General features: G+C 52.3%; 1 protein-coding gene across 1 annotated transcript in view; it reads right to left on the reverse strand.

Moving 5' to 3' along the window:
* COL22A1 (collagen type XXII alpha 1 chain) overlaps positions 1 to 20749 on the reverse strand; it is a 236498-nt gene that overhangs the window by 44809 nt on the left and 170940 nt on the right. Inside the window, exons 38-43 of the mRNA XM_059395531.1 lie at positions 19427 to 19462; positions 18035 to 18088; positions 16590 to 16634; positions 12397 to 12444; positions 6877 to 6990; positions 5350 to 5403 (exon numbers count right to left, since the gene is read on the reverse strand). Coding sequence (XP_059251514.1) covers positions 5350 to 5403; positions 6877 to 6990; positions 12397 to 12444; positions 16590 to 16634; positions 18035 to 18088; positions 19427 to 19462 — 351 coding nt within the window. The remainder of the gene's footprint in view (positions 1 to 5349; positions 5404 to 6876; positions 6991 to 12396; positions 12445 to 16589; positions 16635 to 18034; positions 18089 to 19426; positions 19463 to 20749) is intronic.

The following is a 20749-nucleotide window of genomic DNA, read 5'->3' on the forward strand; positions in this document are numbered from 1 at the left end:
ACATGACTGTGTTATTTAATTTAGCCCGCAAGACTCCTCTATGAGGTGGAGGTTCTGACCAGAGAGTAGAGTTAAAAAAATCTGAAGACCAGAGAGGTGAAGTCACTTACCCCAGGTCACACAGCTAATAAAAAAGCAAGATTTGGACTCTAATCCAGATATATACGTATTCAAACTGCCTCTTCCTGCCCAAGTTACATTTCTAGCTGTTTTCCTAGTCATGATGCCTTGTCCCACTGGTTTCATAATGTCAAGAGCATAGCCTTTATAGCCTAGAAGTCTAATGAGCTGCTCCAGGAAGCTTTCTAAGCAACGAAACAACAACATCCTTGCTCGCCGGAGTTTATATTTGGGGGAGAGTACTAGTTCATCACTTTACTAGCTCTGGTCTCCTAGATGATACTCATTCAGAATGCTTGTCAGGGCTTAAATCTCTTTCCCATGAAAAGAAGGGAAGAGATTCTCTCCCCCAAAACTTTTTTTTTACAGCATTTACTTTAGAAAACTTGTCACTGTTGGTTCTGTGCTTCTTCAAAATGTATGTAAATCTTTCTAAAAGCTAACTAAGTCCTGCCAGATCCAGGACTCAGAAAAGTCTCTCTCAAGGACCTGGCATCCATCCCTTTGAAATGTAATCAATCATCCGAGGGAGAGAGGGACCCCCATCTCCTGTCTCTGGGGAGAAAGGGAGCCTAAGGGAAAAGCAGGCTCTTTGCTCCAAATTGCAGAACTATTTCCTGTCATAAAGATGTGAGTTCATTTTCCTTTTTATAAAGCTAATGAACTAACACAGGTGATCACCTAACGCCCAGGTCCACTTGGGATGAGCACGCCTGACAATGGTGCTGTCAAGTCCTCTGACTGGAGGACCAGTTCCTGTTTATCTCAAGGACTTGTTTGCAGCAGGTGTAGCTGCCTGGCTACAGAAGACAGTAAGATCTCAGCCTGCAGTCTCCCAGCAGACGGCCTATGATGCATGTCACACTCTGACTCAGTAACAGGGCTGTCTTCCTTCTCCTCCACCTTCCTGGAGAGGTTCTCCTGGGTCAGGAGAAGATTTTCTTCAGTGTTTAATTGTGTTTTCTCAAGACCATCATGTACAAAGCGTACAATGTAACAATTACTTAGAGGCTGTGTTCATACGGGGGACTGCTCGAAGGATGCTGGTTTCTGTGAATCCACCAGAAATGTACAAACCGTGGAGGGCAGGGCCTAAATCCCAGTTAACAAGTCTCTGCTGCTGGCAGAGTTAAGTCCTATCCCCAAATTTTTGTGTGCTGTTTCACTGCCTGGAAAGCCATTCCCCAAGGATGGCTGACAAATCCTTGCCTCACCTTCCAATGCAACTAAAATCCTACCACTTCCCCGTGACTTTCACAGGGGACCCCTTGCCCCATGGCATGATTTTCCTTAAAGCCATTTACTCTTCTCCCGACCATTTGATACAAATGCTCTTCATTCAGAGAAACAATTACGAGGAACATTTGCAGGTAGATGTACCCAGCTGGTTCCATGCCTGGTGCTCTGAAAATGTTTCCTTGTTCAATCCTCACATCCTTTGTGAGGTAGACCATATGGCTCTTCTTTTACAGGTGAGGGACCCAAGGTTCAGAGAAGTCAAATAAATAGCCCAAGTGCTATAATTAGTAAGTGAAATGCATTCGGCTACTAAGTGGCAGAGCCAGATGGGGAAACACTCACTGACCTCCAGAACCCAGCCTGTGCCCTCCCATTGCAATCACCCCAGCCCCAGTCTGACTTTTGTACAAATCACCAGCTTGCAGGTCTTTCTTCTCCAACACAACATCAGGCCCTGGAAGGCATGGCCCATACCTGACCTACCTCTACACCTCCTGACTAATAAGGGAACTTTGAAAGGAGTGCTTGGTGAAAATCTCTCAGGATTGAGGCAGCTCTGGGTGAAAGAGACCTATACTCTTGAAGAGAGCATAAACCATATGGCACTGGGGTACCTTCTGGGCAGGAACGGATTCTAGAGCCTCTTCTGGAGTTCTAAGAGTAGCAAAGGAGGTCTTATCCATCACCCCCAGAATTGTCCAGAAACTCCAAGTGGGGGCTTCTGGTCATCTAGTGACTACAGTCCTTACAGTTCCCATTACCTGACTGGTGGGCACATGAAGGAGAAGAAACCCAAATGCTCTTCGTGGAGGAGAGAATAATCACCATTTTCTACTGGGAGAGGGTTTTACAATGGACTCTGCAGAAAAGCATGCTCCCAGGGTCTTCACTCTGATTATCATCTCGTTCCTCCTTCCTCCTCCGCATGGATCATAATCATCACAGCAGCCACTACCTCCACACCCTCTCCCTGAAAGTCAGTGTTTTAGGCAGTTTGAGAGCTCCACAGTGAAGCTGTAATCGATCGTGGCATTAACCTCCCCAGACCTAGCCACCAGTCAGAGCAGCTGCAAATCTGCAGGATCCATTTTGGGAAAGCTGACCTCCCCGATGCAGGATCACAGTCGCGACCAACCAAGACAACAAAGGCCCTTGGAGAGGCAGGGCACCAGTGAGCACCGGGGACCTCTAGCTAGGAAAGCGAGAGAACAATAATCCTAAGTGCTCGGCCACTGGTAGCATTTTCAGTGCACAAATTCATCTTCAAGTCCGCAGGTCTAGCTGAGATCTTGTTTGATAAGCGAGGTTCAACAGAAAATGAAACACTCCTCCCGTCTGTTTTCTGGCAAGTGGTGTAGGATGAATAAAGAACATAGTAAGGGGCTTGGATTGGGAGGCCCGCCTGTGAGGGCTCAGACTTCTAACTCCTCAGGGACTCCCCAAGAGGAGGTGGTGGTCCTGGGAAGATGCCACCCTCCTGGGAGCTGTCCGTGGTGCTGATGCGGGTTCTCCCGTTACTAGGAGTTTTGACAGCATACTCACTGGGGTGGCATACTACAGCATACTACAACATACTACAGTTGGGCCAGCAGGGGTCCCCTCTGGTGTACCACCCCAGAGTTTGGCAGTATTGGCTTTTAACTTTGCCAAGCCTTAGCCTCCTTATCTGTAAAGTGGAATAATGCCCGTAGCTCCTAGAATCATGCTGACCACTACAACAGATGATACCGGAAAGCCCGTAACCTGGCCCTTGGCCCTTAGAACACTGGGTAAACAGCCCACTGTAACTGCCTAGGGGCTCATGATGTAAGGTGGACCCCAAGTCCTGCCAACTTCTCAAGGTCACCTGTGGACTCCCAAATGGAGACAGCTAGAACCCTGTCTATCAGCTACTGCACTAATTTCGCTGCTGTTTTCTGGATGGAAGCTTTCTTTGGCTCTCTCTGAATATGCAAAAGAAGAAACCCTCCCTGGAAGCAAATTATAAAGGAACAAAGGCAGAGCCATTGTCTCAAGACACCAGCACTTCAAGTGGGATTGGGTTGATAAAGAAAACAATCCCTACTTAGTGGAGGGAACTCCTTATCTGTTTAATTGATTTGCTTTTGTTTCTCTGAATAAAAGCCATTCCTCAGCAGAGGCAAAGCCCAGCCCCCACAAATTGACAGCAAAGGTTGCTTAAGGATCCACTGAAACTGGCTGCCTACAGAATCCGCTTACCCCAGCTGATGACCCCAGAAAGGGAGGGTAAAGCACGGTAAATAGCAGAGGCAATGCTAAGCTTTACGGGTGTCTCTTAACCCAGCACCGATGGGGAAAATCTCTTGTTCCATCTGCATTGAGACCTGACATCTACAGTTTCTGAAATAGGAGCCCTGGGTATGTCAACACCCTATAAGACTTCACAGAGTCTATGGGCCATAAACACTAGATGTCTCAGCCCGCCAGGCAGGCTGGAAAGTCCGGATGTTTCCCATCCTGATACCCAGCGGCTCCAGTGAGTGCTCTGCTGTTATACCACAGAATTCCTGTTTGCTTCCTAATACACTAGTAAGAGCTCCAACCCCATTTTCCAGGGCTGACCCTAGGGTAAGTCAAGTGAGTACTTACCTGCACGTAAACACGTAAAGGATTCTGGAAACATCAGTATCCAAAATATATAATAGTTCAATGCCGTATTTAAAAAACAAAAATTAATGCCAAATGATCCAAGAGGAACAAAATACAAAAGTATAAAAGTATAAGTAAATGGGGCTCTGATGGTGCTGGGATTGGGGGGACTAAGGAAGGTGAGCGGTTCAAGTACAGGGCTAGGTCCCATCTTTATTTAAAATTGTGACGTTTTGTTCCTGGGGGCTCAACTGCACTAATTTAAATTTCTTAAAATACAGCATTAAAGTCTTATTTATCTTGGTTACTGAGGTGTTGGATTCCCCTTACATGTTATGTCCGGATCCTCACCCCAGTCCTGGCCCTGCCGCTGGCTGGGACCTCACGGGCTGACAGAGCAGTGGAGGCTAAGGTTGTCCGAGGGCCTGCCATGTGCCAGGCCTGGTAGGGGCATCTCCCATGCAGTTGTTAAGGCCACAGGGAGGGACACAGTGACACACCTGCCCCTGAATGTTGGGGCAGGGCAGCCTTCCTAGCTAGAGGCAGCACAGAGGCCCCAAGGCCATCAGGGACAGCACCTGGGGTGCTAATGTGGAGGGAAGGGGAGGGAGGGTGGGGGGTCAGCTCTCCTCCCCTCCTGCCTCCCCGTCCGCATTCACACAGTCTGTTCTGCTTAGCAGTACCTACCATCACCACCAGGAGCCCAACCACCACAGCCCAGACACCTGTCTCGGCAGCCAGAGCCACCCCTCCTGTTCTGAGGCTGTGATCACAGCTCCTTCTTCCCAGGCGGGTCTTCCTGGCCTGGTGAAAGCACAGAGCTGCCCCCGCCCACGGTAGATGGGAGCCTTGTTTCTCCTGTGAGCAGCAGTAATGCTCGCCCACCCTGGCAGAGCCCGTTCCTAGGAACGTTGTTTATTGGACAACTAGCTCCTTTCATATATTATATTGTTCATTTCCAACAAATCGGTGACTCTCACTTTTATTCTTATCCTTCATGGGTGGTAAGATTGAAGCCCAGAGAGGTCAAAGATTCTGCCTCAAGCCACACAGCTCGGAAGCCACTCAGGGCTGGGATTCCAGTCCAGAGCCGCCTGACCCCAAAGCTCCCGCCTTAACCAGTGATTGCCACCTAGTCCCAACTCCTAGCCCACTTCATCGTTCAGCCACCAAGGCATTTGTAGATGAACAACTGAGGCTCAGCAAGTGACCGTTCACAAGGTCATTGAGACATTCAAGGTCATGGTTAGTCCCTGAATGTGGGTATCATGATTTTCAAAGCATCCTTCCTCCACACAGGACACCCCTCTTCCTCTGATGTAGATCAACCAGTGAGATGAGCAGAATGGAGGTACACGGGGTGAATGAGGGCTCACTGACCTGTGGTCCGGCTACTCCTGGAGGCCCTGGGAGGCCCCTGGGCCCAGTGTCTCCCTGGAGCAGGAGCAGAAGAAAAACAAGAATGAGTGTCTTGAGCTCGTAGCCAGAGTCCTCAGCAAGCCACAGCCCTCGCACACCTATTTGCTCATTTCTCATTGAAATGTCCCTGTCCCCTCCTCCTCCCTCCAGCACATCTGAGCAATGAATGCGGGCATGTGGTGCTGTTAGGGTACAGAGTCGACCACCCCTCAATTAGACAGAGAACACTCTCGATAATGCAAGTCACACAGTGAGGTTTATTTCCAGCTCGCTGGGGTCCAAGTATCCGCCCGGCGCAGCGGGTTTCAACAAGGACCCCAAGCACTCAAAGCCAAGGGTTTATGTAGCGTTTTCAGGGCACTTCTCCATGGCTACATACATAGCTTGCACCCCACTTTGACAGTTTAACTTTGTTTAACCTTTGCCACCCCAGCATCACCCTGGCGCCATTCTGGCGGTTAAGTGAGATGTAGGTTTAGAAGAAATTTAACTTTATTTACATTTCCTTCTGCCTCAGCCTCCCTCACTTTTATGGTGGGGAGGGCGACCTCAGGTCTTGAGGAACTGAGCCCTTTGTCTCTGGAAATTGGGCCATTGAAGAGATAGCCTTTTTGTTGTAAATCACCAGGACATTTGCAAACCAAGGGAGACTCCTGTCTTGCAGGATTGTGATCTCTGCAAGTTAACTGTTTTTCTTTAACATCTGGTCCCTGTGGCGCCATCGCCTAACGGCCCTGGTGGTATATGATTAAGTTGTTTCTTAGGTCTTAGCTACTTTCTCTTATCTCAAGTTACCCGCGCTCATGTGGGCTGGTTAGGGACGCTCAGTAAAATGGCTTCCGGGCCTTCAGGATGGCCATTCTTTTTTATTTTTATTTTTTAATTTATTTTTTATTTTCAGCGTAGCAGTATTCATTGTTTTTGCACCACACCCAGTGCTCCATGCAATCCGTGCCCTCTCTAATACCCACCACCTGGTTCCCCAACCTCCCACCCCCCGCCCCTTCAAACCCCTCAGATTGTTTTTCAGAGCCCATAGTCTCTCATGGTTCACCTCCCCTTCCAACTTCCCCCAACTCCCTTCTCCTCTCTAACTCCCCATGTCCTCCATGGCCATTCTTACGCTAACCCACTCTTACAGTGCTAGGTGCCGGCTTTTGCTTTGCCAAAATGGCTGTACTTATGTCCGGGCTAGACTCGAGGTGGGTACAGCCTTGTTTTTCTTGGCCTTCACACCTGGAGCTGGTTTCTGGACTTGTTTTTAAGTCCCCGGGGGAGGGGAGCAGGGACAGTAAAATAGGTCCTTACAGTGCTGCCGAGTGTGATTGTGTGTTCACAGGCCCAGCTCACGATTAATGTGGTGCCCAGTCCCCCAGAAGTCCCCCAAGCCTCTGCCTCCTCCCATTTCTACCAAGAGGCAGCACGGGGATCTCGAAGACGACGTATCTCATCGCGGTGATAAGACAAGCTGTCCCCTTTTCTCCTTACCTTTTTCCCTTCTGTGCCTTCTCTCCCTGGCTTTCCTGGGAGACCTTTGTCCCCTTTAAAGCCAGGCAGACCAGGGAGGCCCGGGGGGCCAGGAGGGCAGCCACTGCACAAGTCCTGAGAAAGAGACAGAATCAGTAACCGTCCCTTGCAAAGAGAGAGGGAAGGTGATGTAGAATCAGGTGCACCGGGCCGTTATCTGGAGTGTTCGAATCAGGCTTGGCATTTTTCTCTCTCTTCCTCTGAACTCAGATTTGAGTGCTGACACGTCTGGATCGTTGCCTCATGAACAGTGAGGTCAAAAGTGCACCACGATCTGTGAGCATTTAAAAGCATTAACGGGGGCACCTGGGTGTCTCATTGGGTTGAGCCTCTGCCTTCAGCTCAGGTCACGATCTCAGGGTCCTGGAATCGAGCCCCGACTCAGGCTCTCTGCTCGGTGGGGAGCCTGCTTCCCCTTCTCTCTCTCTGCTTGGCTGTCTGCCTGCTTGGGATCTCTCTCTCTCTCTCTCTTTCTCTCTATTTCTCTGTACAATAAAAATAAGCAAATAAAATCTTAAAAATAAATAAAATAAAAGCATTCACAGTACAGACTCAAGGCAAACGTTTAGGACTGTTACAAACAACATGTCCTATTCCTACAGCTGGAGATGGAACGCTGGAAGCTGACTTCTCTGTCTCCTGGGTTTGCCTAAGTGGTTGGTGAACAAAGCAGAACAAAGGCAGGAACAGGCACACTGCCTCGGGATGTTCTGGCTGTAACACACACACCGGATCTGACCACACACGCCTGGCATTATTCTTTGTCCGAAGTAGGTGTTTCAGGAATATTGACAGGAAGTGAGACTTGCTCTACTCCTTTGAGGCAGGGGAGGGCTGTCCCTGGTGTGATTTTATGGTTCTCTCAGCTCAGGAAACATGTTTCATCATTTGTCTGTGTCATGCTAAGACCTTACAGTCTGGAGCTCAGTGTGGACCCAGCAAAACTCACTGGCTTGGCCACACCACCGGACGTGTCTCATCCCAGCGCCCTGGGGTGCTGCTTCTCTGCAGCCCTCCCTCCCCTCTCCCTGGGATACAGGTTAGATGCACTTAGATCTCAGACCAGCCCCAGTGCCCTTAGCTAGGATTCTCACTCGGCGCCTGCACTCAGTGACTCTCTCTCAGTGAGAAACCAGTTGCGAAGTGTGCACTGTTAGGCTCCGTGCCTTTCTGCTCTGAGACCACGAGGAGTACATAGCTTGAAGATTTTGCGCTTCGATGGTGTTAATTGCACAGAACAAATGCATTCCCCACAGCTTCTGGAATGCTCTGCTGGAGGCATCCGCTCAGGCTGGCGGCAGCTGCTGTCCTTCCTACAGGAGGTGATGCTGCGGGCGACTTAGCCATCACCTTGGTCCCTAACTGAGGACAGAAGGTTTTTCCATCCCAAAGTGGATCTGAACGGCTCACCTTCCTTTGACCTGCTTCACTCCTACTCAACCACCAAAAGTCTCTTGACACCAAGAAGCCTTCCTGATTGCTTCATGAGAGTAGGGGCTGCTACAGATTCCTTCTGCCACAACCCCTGGAGCGTCTGCACTTGCCTCACTGCTGAAGTCGTCCGTGTATGGCTCCATCCCTTCCCCACCAAGCACAAAGTTGTGAGCACTCAGAAGATGGGGCTAGAGCTGCTTCATCCAGTCAGAGCAAAGGGCTTCCCGCCGAGCAGGGGTTCAATACATGAATGAATTCCCTGACCCAACGGACCAACCAAATGCCCCACTGAGCCCCTGACCTTTCAGTGTCCTGCACCATCTTCTTTTAATGGATGGCTTGAGAAGCTGGGTGAATATTTTTTGGAGGCTGGGGAGTGCCAAATGTTGGGGTGTACAAAGCGAGGGTGAAAGAGGTCGACCAAAGGACAGTGGTTGGAGCACTGGGTTTGTTTGGAGGAGCAGCAGAGCTGGGAGGAAATCCCCTATTCCCAGACCTTCTCTTGTTCTTAAACAAGGTGCGTCCATGGAACCCTGCCACAGTGCGTGTACGATGCGCGGAATGGGGCTAGTCTGGCGGCAGGAACCCCACCTGATGACCTTTTCCTAGTATCGGAGGACACAGTGGTGATCCTGAAACTATCCTCTATGGCGGGATCCACACTGTAAAGGGGTTATATGAGCATAATAAAGAATCTCACTGCCTATTTCTTGCCAATTCCTGGAGGGCTAATGCTCAGCCTGGGTCTGTCTTAGTCACAGATTCTGTGAAGGACTGTTCCTTGAATGCAGCCCCTGGGTGGCTCAGTCAGCTAAGCGTCTGCCTTTGGCACAGGTCATGATCCTGGATCGAGCCCCACCTCGGGCTCCCTGGAGCCTGTTCCTTCCTCTCCCTGTACCCCTAACCCACCCCTGCTCGTGCACTCTCTCACTCTATCTCAAAGACATAAATCAAATCAAAAAGACCGTTCCTTGAAGACGAGCCGTAGCAATGCCCAGACCTTCAGTGAGGATGCTGGATTATGGCTCTGACGAGTCCCAGAGTCCAGGGAGCACAGGAGACCAGCCCCGAACCTACAGTCCTACCCATGCTCACTCTGGCCCCCACGCTCCTGGGGCCCCTGTTTCTCCTGACCCAGGACTACCGCCACATGCCTTGAGATTAGACAGGGTTTTGTTTGGACCCAGACCTCACCTAATCTGTGAATGGAGACCCTCAAGGTCTGGTGAGAAAGAAATGAGATAATGAATGAAAAATGCCGACCGCCATGCCTGGCACAGGGGACCGCAGGGTGAATTTAGCTGCTAACCTGCCAGTGTAATTCCTGTAAGGTTTCCCTCCCTGAATCTGCTGCCTTGCTCTACCTGCCGATTGGATGCCCTTAATCATCGATACTGACTGCTGACTCCCTGACTTAAGGGAGCTGCTCAGGCAAGTCCCGCAATCCCTTTGAGTCTATCCCCTTATCATAGGGTCCTTTTTCTTCCTTAGGGGAGTGCTGCAAAATCTGAATGAAACACGCAGGCAGAGCCCCTGGTATGTTGCAGGACTCCTCGGAATCTGTGAATGTTGATTCTCCCTGATCTCTGTCCCCCTTCTTTTGCCTGAGATGTTTTCATCAAAACTAGCTCACTCGGCTGGCACTCAGCATGGTGCAGCATACCAAGTGAGCACACCGCCCAGCGCTTACCGAAGGGAGGGATGCCACAGTCTTTGCTACGCAGAGAGCAGCTGGTGCTTTCCAGGAGCAGAGATAACCCGTGGGGTCATCTTATTAAACAACCTGCCCGGTACCTGAATCCTCACTACAGTCTTCCTCCAAGGGGCCGCGCAGCCTACCTCTCACACCTCTCAGCGACAGGCAAGGAAATCACCACCCACCCACACTTCATCAGGGAGCTGGCAGCCAGGTCTGGCCCATGCTAGATGAAGTCAGGTGACAGAGGGGTGGAGCACAAAGGTCTGCGGTTGGACACACTGGGTCTGGGTCCTGGCTCTGCCACCATCCAGCTCTGTTACCTTGACCACGTGCCTTGCTCAGCTGTGCTCAGCATCCTCCCTGTGAAATGCAGATCTCGCAGTGCCCACCTACTGGGCTGTCTGGGAAGATCAGATGAAATAATATTTATCCAAGGGAGCCAAGTGATGGAGCCATCCTGAGGATGACCTCGCTGGGCACAGAGCCAACAGTGGAAGTTCATTTACCAGGGACTCAGGAGATGAACTTTCTACCCAGGCAGTTTTCCAACTGTCTGAATGAAGTATGTGATGCTGTAAAATTCCTTGGAGCAGAGATAAATATTGTTAAAAAAAAAAAAGATGCCTTCTCAGCAAGGGAGGGACATGCCACCAGCCACCTGGGCCAGACCAGCAGGCTTTACCCTACATCAGAATGGCAGAGGCTGCCTAGAAATCTTGAAGCCCCTATCAGTAGACTCTGCTGACCTGGAAAACCCACTTGACCCAAGCAAAGCACTGATCCATGGGACCAGCAAGGCTTGGGCACCACCCTGAATGCAGGTGCCCCGTCCCCGCTGGGGTTCCTAGTTACTCTGATGAACACAGTTGCATCCTGCAGCAGGAAAGGAGCACGGATGGGATTAAAGGTCTACCTCAATGTGGTAGCCGTGAAGCATGAGTCTTCACACTCCCGTTACCATTGGCAGAAAGACTAGGACATCTCGAGGTTGAATTCTTTGCCAGGGAAGGAGAGCTTCCCAGCTCTTTCTAGGGCAGTGGAATTATGAGAAATGACTGAGACTAATAAAAGCCTCCAATGAACAAGGAATTTAATCAATAGGTAATGATTTTTTGTCATGTCCTTGACTATGAAAAAAAGTCTTGTCAATTAAAATCAGGAAAGACTTTCTATTACTACTTAAAAAAAAAACCTAAAATATATAGCTTTTCACCAAGGCATTTCATTGTGTACAGAGATGAAAAGTCTTGGGCTCCTCTGAAAAGGTTTTCTTTTCTCTTTTGTTTCACTCGCTCCCTCCCAGGCATGAGCTCTGTGACTTTGACATAACCCAAGTGCTTGTTCGGAACACAGGAAATGAGGAAGGAGCTGATCACACAAATGCCAAGCTTCACCCTAAATTAAGACAAAGGCTTGATGCAGAGCCAGCAAAAGCGTCCCTCCCTGCTCACTGCGGCAAGATGGTTCTTCCTGAGACACAGACCTTACCCGCCTGTCTTGCTCACAGCCTTTCAGCCTTCCCTCATTTCAGGCCTGACGCCCATAGGCGGGGGACCAAGGCACCTCACAGTCCTCGCCCAATCTTGGCAGAGGGATGCCCAGCTTCTCAGGGCCTTCAGTGTCCATGGACAAGGTGAACAGGTCCTGCAGACCAGCGAAGTCTGCACCCAGATCTGCTCTCCTTCCTGGCCAAAGGGCCTGGCTGGGACCTTCACTAACCTGTCCTGTGCCCTGATCCTTTCACCAGGAGGATGCATACCCAAGCTGTTTGACTCTGCCTATGACTGTTTTTTAGAACATATGACAGCCTTGTGTGGGGTTAAGGGTCAGTCTCTGAAGTCAGTGAACACTGGACTGCATTCCCAGAAAGCCAATGATCCCCAGTGCCTCACGGTCCGTACCTGCGAAGCCACAGCGCAAAGAGTATCAACCTCGGATGGAAGGCAGGAAAGAGATGCACACCAATCATGTAGCACAGCCCTACACAGAGAACTTTCTAGGAGGATAGAAATGCTCTGTATCTGCCTTGTCCACCAAAATAAGCTCTAGTTACATCTAGCCATCATGTCCTTGGACTCTGGCTAGTGGGACCAAGGATGTGAATTTTGTATTGACTTGTATTTAATTTTAATTAACTTAAAGCTAAACTGACACACGTGGCCAGTGGCTGCCGGATGAGACAGAGGATTTAGCACATCGCTGGGCACGGAGAGCTCTGGACAAATACTGCTGTTAATATCGTCATGGATATTCACACATGGTTGTTCAAACCAAACGCGCCATAACTTATTGAAATGCCAGCACCCCCCCCATTTCCAGATGCATGCACATGGACTTCATGCTTTTACCTTAACCAAGAGATTTATGTCCCCAGGCGACAGTAGTGAGGAGGGACCCTGCCAAAGTAAAAACAAGTAAATACAGACGTACCCACAGGCATGCACACAGTACCTCCCCCATCCTTGCTCAGACAGCATAAGGCCTTCAAAGTGTAGGGTGGATGCAAACAGATCTGTCCATGTCCCAAGCCAGGGATGCACGAGAAGTCACTCCGAAGGCGGCAACCATACAGGCTGCCAGTTCTACTCGTGACTGATATTAGCCTTCCCGGTCCCCTGTCTCCTCCTGTTGGCTCTTGTACCGGGTGGTCCTTACTCCCCACCCCCCATCAAAACCTGATAGGTCTTGCGGGTACTGTGAAAGGCCAAGGGAAAAACTATCCTGGATTCCCCAGACGGGTAACAGCTGTTGCCATCAGTCATTCACAACCTAGTATGAATTTGAAGCCACTATTTCAGCTCTTCCAGGTTGAATTGCATTCTAAACCTCATCCATCATACAGGTTGTAGGTGTCTAACTCTGGGAAAGAAACTTCAGAAATCACGAGTAATCACAAAGCCTCTAAAGGTATGTAGAAGTCCACAGGTCACCAAATTCACATTCAAACCCGATGAGTTGGAGGGTGCTGTGTTGGGATTACAGCCATCCTGGAGCCCAAGGTGGAATGCAGGCTGGGTTCGCACAGGGCTATAAGAACATATAGCCGGAAGGAAAGGCATAATTAACCAGGCAGACGCTGTAGGGAAGAGGGAATTCTCGGGTAGAACTGGAGTAGATTGACAGGGTATTTTGCAAACTTCTAAATTTCACAGCAAGGAAAGAGTGCCAGAGAATCCATTCTCCAGAGGAAGTGTTAGATTTTCTTCTAGAATATAGGAAGCCTGTGGCCACAAGTGAACGTGCAGGGGCTGATTTCTTCTGATTAAGTTTGCATTCCGGCTTATGAATTATGGATTGAATCTAGCATCTTGGGGATGCTGAAACCAACACAATTTTCCTGGCTCCCAAACCCCCCCAGGGCTTCTGCCACACCTTACGGCTAAGCAAAGCCATGCAACCTTGGCATCATGTTAGGAAAACCTCCACAGTGATTGCACGTGTGTGCATTTTCCTGCAGCTTCTGTGCACGGGACCTCTCATTGACCCTCTGAGCTAGGACACAAGTGGACCCCCAAGATTGGCACTGGCAGACTCAATCTGGTGCTGCCTACGGGTGTCAGCCCCATAGGCGGAGCTCACTCTGCGTACACCTGCTCCAGCCGAAGCCCGGACCCCCCACCGGCTCTGAGCGAGACCCCCTGGAGGAAGGCCAACCTCTGCAATATTGTTTATTGAAACTGTAATTTAAAAGCAGAAGGAGGTTTTATCCTGAAGCCTTATGTTCTTCCCTGGGAAGTTAATAACCGTGGAGGATCTGTATTCCTCAAACCGGGCCACGTTCGAGCTGCTGGCGCTGTATTAGCTGGGATGTCTCTGTGCTGTTCTGGGAGCCTCCTGTGGAGCCCAGGGCAGCCCCACTAGACCACAGGGCCGGGAGCACTCACAGAGGCAGAGAGAACCCGGAGGGGACGTCCAGCTTAGGTCCAATGTGGCCTCAGGGAAGAGTTTCGTGAATGTGTCATTGTGACCCACTTCCCTAAACGTCACAGGGTAGGTGGCATGAGAAGGCACAGGATACCCAGAAGGGGTCTGTGGCCAGCAGTGCCTGCAGGGGATGGGGGGAAACCGGCTGTTTAGCCGCCTGCCATGCTGGGCCCTGGGGAGCAGCTCACAGGGGCCAATCAGTTCAGGCATGATGGATGGCGGCTGGAAGAACAAAGGGTGGCAAGCGCGGAGGCTGCATGAGCCAGTCCGTGCCCTCCCGGGGCCCCGCCCGCCCTCCCGGGTACCGCTCCGACAGCTGCCCAGGACCCTCGCTGGAAAGGCGGGGGCTGACTCAGGGGGAGGCAATAGACTCTTGACTCAAGGTGGGACAGTGCCGTGCTGTTCACAGACCCGGCAGCCCCTCTGGGGTCAGCTGAGTCTGCCTTTCCCCAGCCCCCAGACTCTAGGGGCTCAATTCTCAACAGGGATGCCCAGCACGGGAATTCTGCGGGAGCAGCACTGGGGAAACCCTCCAGGTCCTGCTCTCTACCCCAAGCATCAGGGACTGTGGGAGACAGGCTGAAGTCAGCTGGCTGGGGGTGTCCAAACCCGCTCACTGCAGAGGAGGTCTGGCCCTGCCGGCTCCTGACGGGTCACCCCTCAGCCCTCGGACACCCCGCCTGACGAGGCTTGAATGAGTGTCCATCATCTGCAACACGTCACGTTCCCCCTACCACCCCGCCAGCACCTACCCTGCTCTCTCAGGCATGCCGTCCCAGAAATGGCTGGGGAGTGAACTGTCCCCACAAGTCCCCTGGGGTAGGAGTGGAAGCTTCTGGGCCTGGTCTCCCAGGGGCTCTGCCTGCGCATCTTCCTGGGCCAGCTGCCACCTGTGTCCTCCCTCTGGAACCAGCTGTTTCCATGCGTGGAACAGAGTTCCTGAGTTCTGAGCTCTGATGGTCCTCCCTCCCGGGGAGTCCTCTCAGTGAATCACTCAGCCTGCAGGTGTTTTGGGGCCCCTCAAAAATGCCTCCTCTGACCCGCACAAGCAGAGACACCCTGAGACCCACTGGGCTGTACTTGGGACCGTTTGTGGGCAGCGTTCCGTGAATTTAATGGTGATCGGAAACACACCTATCTCGTCTCCTCCTGCCCTCCCTCCTCCCCCCTCTCTCCTTCCAGATTCTGCAGGTGACCCGCTGTGGGACACTCACCATTGGCCACATTGTCAGTGGACTGTGCTGATTTCTCTTTGCAGAGAGCTGTCAAGATCTAGACCTGGCCGAGGTCATTTGAAGCCCCGCTTAGCCTCTGGTCTGAACCTCGCTCTCCCCTACTGCACCAGGGTCCTGCACGGGGCTAAGGATATGGCTTCCGCGGGCCTCTCTGTCTGTCTGCTGCAGAGCTGGCTTCCCGGGGAGGAGGAGGTCAGTGAGCGGTCCCTAACCTGTCACCTGACCTTCCACTCGTCCCACGGGTAGGTCCTCCAGGACCCGTCCAAACAGACCAGGGTCCCCACCCAGGTCTCTGCTGGGCCCAGCAACCAGAGGAGGGTGCGACCCCTGTCGACGCCCGGGGGTCTCTGCCTCGGACACATGTGGGTCGGGCAGCGGGCCAGGCCTGCAGGGGAGACTCTGACCATCAGGTGCGGAGGTGAAGCTTCTGCCAGGTGAGCATCTTGGCCTCAGAGCCTGACTTACGGTCGGTCCTGCTGAGGCCTCAGAGTGCCCAGCCCTGACGCCACCAGCTCTTCCCTCCCAGACAAACGTCCTTCAGTGCGGACCGGCTTCTCCCAGGTCTGCGCTGCTGCCCGGCCAGATGGCGCATCCTCACCGTTCTTTTCCTAGAGCCCCGTCCCTCCCACTGTGGCCTGGTCACTTCGTCAAGACTTGGGCCATCTCTGGCAACAGGAAGTCAATCAGGGGGGCTCAACATGTTCCTGCGGGAGCCCGGAGGAGCCTCAGGCTAGACCACCAAGGAGTGAGTGCTCAGCACCAGCCCCTCCCTGGCACCCCCGGTTTCCACAGTTCCCCCAGGAGAGGAGAAAGTTTCTGCCACTGTGGGAAGGGGGTGACTGGGCAGGGCAGACATCCCTGGACATCCCCGGACTGGGGCAGGAAACGGGCTAGTTAGGAGTCTGGGGTGCACGCTGGGGTCCATTTGCTCACCCGCAGCCCTGCTCCCTACTCTTCCCTGTCCTGTTCCATGTCGGGGAGGCCTCATCCTAGGAGCGTGCCATGGGGCTCACTGCCTGCACGCCCTGGCTGAGGTGGGCGAGGAGAGGCCCCATCAGGAAACTGGAGTTGGGGAGGCCCTGCTCCGTGCCTCTGGCCCAGCTCTCGGGCAATGGCCACAACCCAGCCACACACCACACCCACGACCCCAGCTCCTCCTGGAGCCCTACCCAACCCTCTCACTTGGCACTGGAAACAGGTTATGGTCCTGCTGGCCTCCCACTGTGGCTTATCTTGGGGCCCCCCAGCATCCCAGGTCAGCCCCTGCCCGCGGCTCTGTAACAAGTCCCTCTTCCAGCCTCTCGGACCATCTGATTGTGCTTTATTCTCACGGGAGCCCTGACTGAGAGTTACTATTCATCCGGAACCGTGAGTTGACATACTGGCTTGCCAGGAGGCCCTCTTTCTCCTGGATTTCCTGGTACGCCCTAAGAGAAGAGAAACAGGAGAGGTTAACTGTGCTAATAAGCACATCATCACCGGCCACTCTGCCCACGCCGACCCCCAACTTCTGTGTCTGCCACGCGTAACTGGGTGGGGAAAAAATTCACCCTAACGTGAAGACTGGTACCAATAAAAAAGCCTGCTTTCCGGTCTCAGCTGGACACTCAAGTCTTCCCGGAAAATATTCTACTGTGGCAAATATTTAGAATAAGCCATCCCTCCTGAAATTCTGACCCCACCTGCAAAACTGAAAATGAGGCAGCTCACAGAGTGCGCACCTGTGCGCGTACACACACACACCCCTATCTTTAATTTCTCCATCCTTCTCCAAACACAGGGGGAAGGACGAGCTCTGGAAGGAGGGGGCTTATGAGAATGTCGCACTGAGGGGCGCCTGGGGGGCTCCGTGGGTTAAGCCTCTGCCTTTGGCTCAGGTCATGATCTCGGGATCCTGGGATCGAGTCCCGCATCGGGCTTTCTGCTCGGCGGGGAGCCTGCTTCCCTCTCTCTCTGCCTGCTGCTCTGCCTGCTTCTGATCTGTCTGTCAAATAAATTAAAAAAAAAAAAAAAAGACTGTGGCACTGAGAGTGGGGTGGGGGAATGAGAAAAGGCGGATGGGCTCCAGAGGGTAACTTTCTCCTCCGCAGGAGAACCAAGGAAGGGAAGGGGAGGGTGATGCGTCATCTCTGCCTCTAGTGAGCTGAAGCTACAGATGGAGATATGCGTGTCCAAGAAGAACCACTGCTACTTGTCATCAGAAAGCTGTGCCTCATAGAAGGTCATCGTGGCCATCCCTCCACTGGGGCAGAATATACAGTGCGCGACACCCATGACCTGGCGCGCAGCCAGGCATCAGGGACCTCGAGATGCCTCAGCCACATGGTGCTATCTTCGTGGAGCTCAGCTCTAGCTAAGCAGACGCAGAAGCCTGGCAGGAGGTAAGAGATGACTGCCACTGTCCCCATGTGGGAACGGACGCAATCCTCAGGGAGCATCAGGTCAGTCTGAGATTCCCATGGAGGGGGAAAGCCCTTGTAGGGAAGGGTCAGGAACAAGTCTGTGGACAGCAAGTCCACGTCACTGGCTCTGAGCAGGAACGACCCGCTAAGGATGTAAGGAAATCCTCCAAGCAAGTGGGAGGCGTAGTCGGGGATGCCTGGGAGCTAACGAGGTCTGGAAGCGAAGCACAAAAGCATGAGGAGGGAAATTAGACTGTGCAAAACCGTAGCTCCCGGGCAAGACAAGAGTAAAATCTAAAAATGGAAGGGGGCAGGGATGAGTGGAGGGGTTTCCTGGTCTAGGGCAGCTAGGAGGTGGGGGAGGTGGGCTTCTAGAAGATTCTAGAAGAACCTCAGCTGAGCAGAGACTGCTGTTCTGTACTCACATCCTGGCCGGCGGGTCCCTGGGGGCCGGGAAATCCAGGTAAGCCTCGGGATCCCTGAGGGAAAGAGAACGACAGACACTTGCCATCAGTTTAAGCAAAATTAGATCCCTCCCTCCTTCCTTGGCACTAGTTGGTTCTCGTTGTACAAATGGCCTGTTACTATGAGGAATCTGATATAATAATGTGTGTGCCCAGATTCTCCGCTCAGCGCTTACTCATTTCGCCCACGCTTGTCGACGTGGGCGTTACACACACACACACACACACACACACACACACACAAAGATCATTCTGGAACACCTTGACTCTGAGCCCTCCTGCCCAGGCCCCATGTGGGGGCTCCTTCCTGGAGCAGAAGGGTCGGCTCTGGCAGTGAGCATGCCGTGGTTCACCCCTGCACGTCTGGTGGCTGGCTCAGCCCGGTGCCCGGTGCTCAGAGGACAGCTATGATTTTTCATTACAGTATCACGCCCGTTCTGTTGAAACGTTCTGAACAGTATTGGGAATTCTCACGCATGTCTTTTTCACTGTGGATCCTGCTTCTTATGGGAATCTTCCTGAAGTGGACGTGCAGGTGGGAATCAGCACTTTGTGATGGCAGGAGCTGGGGCGGTGCTAACCCGGCCACTCTGAGACCTCCCAGATGTCCCCTCCACCACGACCCTCCAGAGAAGCCCCATCCCCCGTGTCCCGCACCCTACTGCTATGCTACAGTAACTCGCTCTGAAGTCGGATGCCTCTCCATGAACTCTTCTGGGCCTCCTACTCTATAAAAACGGGTATACAAACCCATTTTCTTAGTTCGGAAATTATTAGAGTGCTCAGAATTTTACATATAAGGTATGTCATCACAGGTGCTAGCCTGCAGCTGATCTGGGCATAGAAATCCACGTTCACTGCTGAACGCATACACTGTGCTTGTCAGCATCGGTGGCTTCTCCTAAGAACCATGGCTCCTGAGCCCTCCCGTTGCTTCCCAGCACTGAGCCTTCAGGACCACCACGATGGCCCAGGGGTCTAATCAGGCTCGCTTTCCAGATTTAGAGAGATCCCTCCCTTGATCCGGACAAAGGCTGGGGCTAGTGAAGCCAGGATTCAAAATTCGTTCTGCTGGTTCTGTCCTGGAACATGGAGATGCCCAATAGGAAAGCCCATCTCGGTCTGGCCAGCTACAGCATGGGCACGCTGGATTAGACGACCACCCAGGCCCTTCCTACTGTCATTCTGGAGACGGATGATATATATCCTAGAGAGTCTGCACTGTTTCATGCTAGGGATTTGCAGAAACCTCGTGAGTTTGCCCCCCCATCCCCCAACCCCCGCTTTAAAACTGCTTTCATTAGAACAGAACTTCCCCATTAAGCCCAACCCTTCATTTTACTCATACTGTACCGGCGGCCCTTTGTCTCCTGGTGGTCCAGAAGGGCCCTGAGAAACAAACAAACAAACAAAGCGTTAAATAAGTCGAGTCAGAATGAAACGTTTCTTTAAACATGCTGTCGTGTTCATTTGTAAGGCAGGACTTTAACTGTCCTTGGAGGGGCAGCTGACTCCCCCAAACTTCCAGCCAGTCACCCCTGCTCAACCCACCCAGGAGATCTGCCCAGGCAGGTCTCCCTGGAGCTTTCTCCATCTGTCCCCAAACAGGTGCTGCCCTATCCTGGCACCCACTTGGTTCCTGATGCCGGAGCTCCTCTCTAGTTCCTAGCTCTGGTGCAGGGTGGGACCCCGCAGCCCAGAATCTTCAGGTGGTGCCTCCCTCCTGCTTGGGACAGGCTGGGGACACACTCAAGGCCAGGCTTCCCCCAGCATGGCCTGCTTTGGCTGATACCACAATTATGACTCCCAACTCCTAAAAGGGGGTCTCCCTGTCTCTCTCTGTTACACACACACACACACACACACACACACACACACAAGGGTCTGCCCTCTAAGTTCTCAGCTTAGAATCTGGCTTCTAGATATTGCATCGAAGATGTGGCCACGGACTAAATCATGAGTGTATGGTTTCGGTCCTGCTGTGAGCGGAATGCCCCCTTGCCCCGAGTCTGCCCTATGCTCCACTTCGGCATGGTTGATTCTCCCCTTCTGCCTCAACACATTCTGGTCACACTTTGGTTCTCAGCTGAGATGGCCCCAGCTTTGAAAGCCTTCCCTGGTTCCTCCCAGGATACCCGTTAGAAACGGTCCCCTAACCCCGCCATGCACCCCACCCAGGACGCAGTGCCCAAGACTGTCATCCCTTCACAGCCATCTGTTCTGTCCCACTGAATGACGACACGTGTGTGGTCAGGTGGGCACTAAGCCCTTTGCTCAGCACTGTCTTCAGCACCTAGCCCAGCACCCCGTGGCAGCCAGGACACCATAGAGCACCGGAAATGGCACTCCATCAGAATTCATTTTAGAGCATGAGAACTTGGGAATCAGGTATCAGCACCCTTCATTTTCACTGATGACCAGAGTGAGGTCAGAGGAGACTGGGACCTGCCCCAGCTCCCCCAGGAGTCACTCAACAGTGGAGTTAGCCCACCTCCTGCTCAGTGGAGCATACCCTGTGTCCCCCTGCAGCAGAGCCCAGGAGAACTGCTCCAGACGTTCCCAAGAGGAAGAAAGAGCTCACACAAATGTACCAGTTTCTGGCAGTATAACAAGCCAGGTCATCGCAAAGCCCACCTCCTAGATACATCTCAGGACGGACTGATAAAACCAAGGAAG

The sequence above is a fragment of the Mustela nigripes genome, chromosome 3, assembly GCF_022355385.1.
Source record: "Mustela nigripes isolate SB6536 chromosome 3, MUSNIG.SB6536, whole genome shotgun sequence".
Classification (NCBI taxonomy): Eukaryota; Metazoa; Chordata; class Mammalia; order Carnivora; family Mustelidae; genus Mustela; species Mustela nigripes.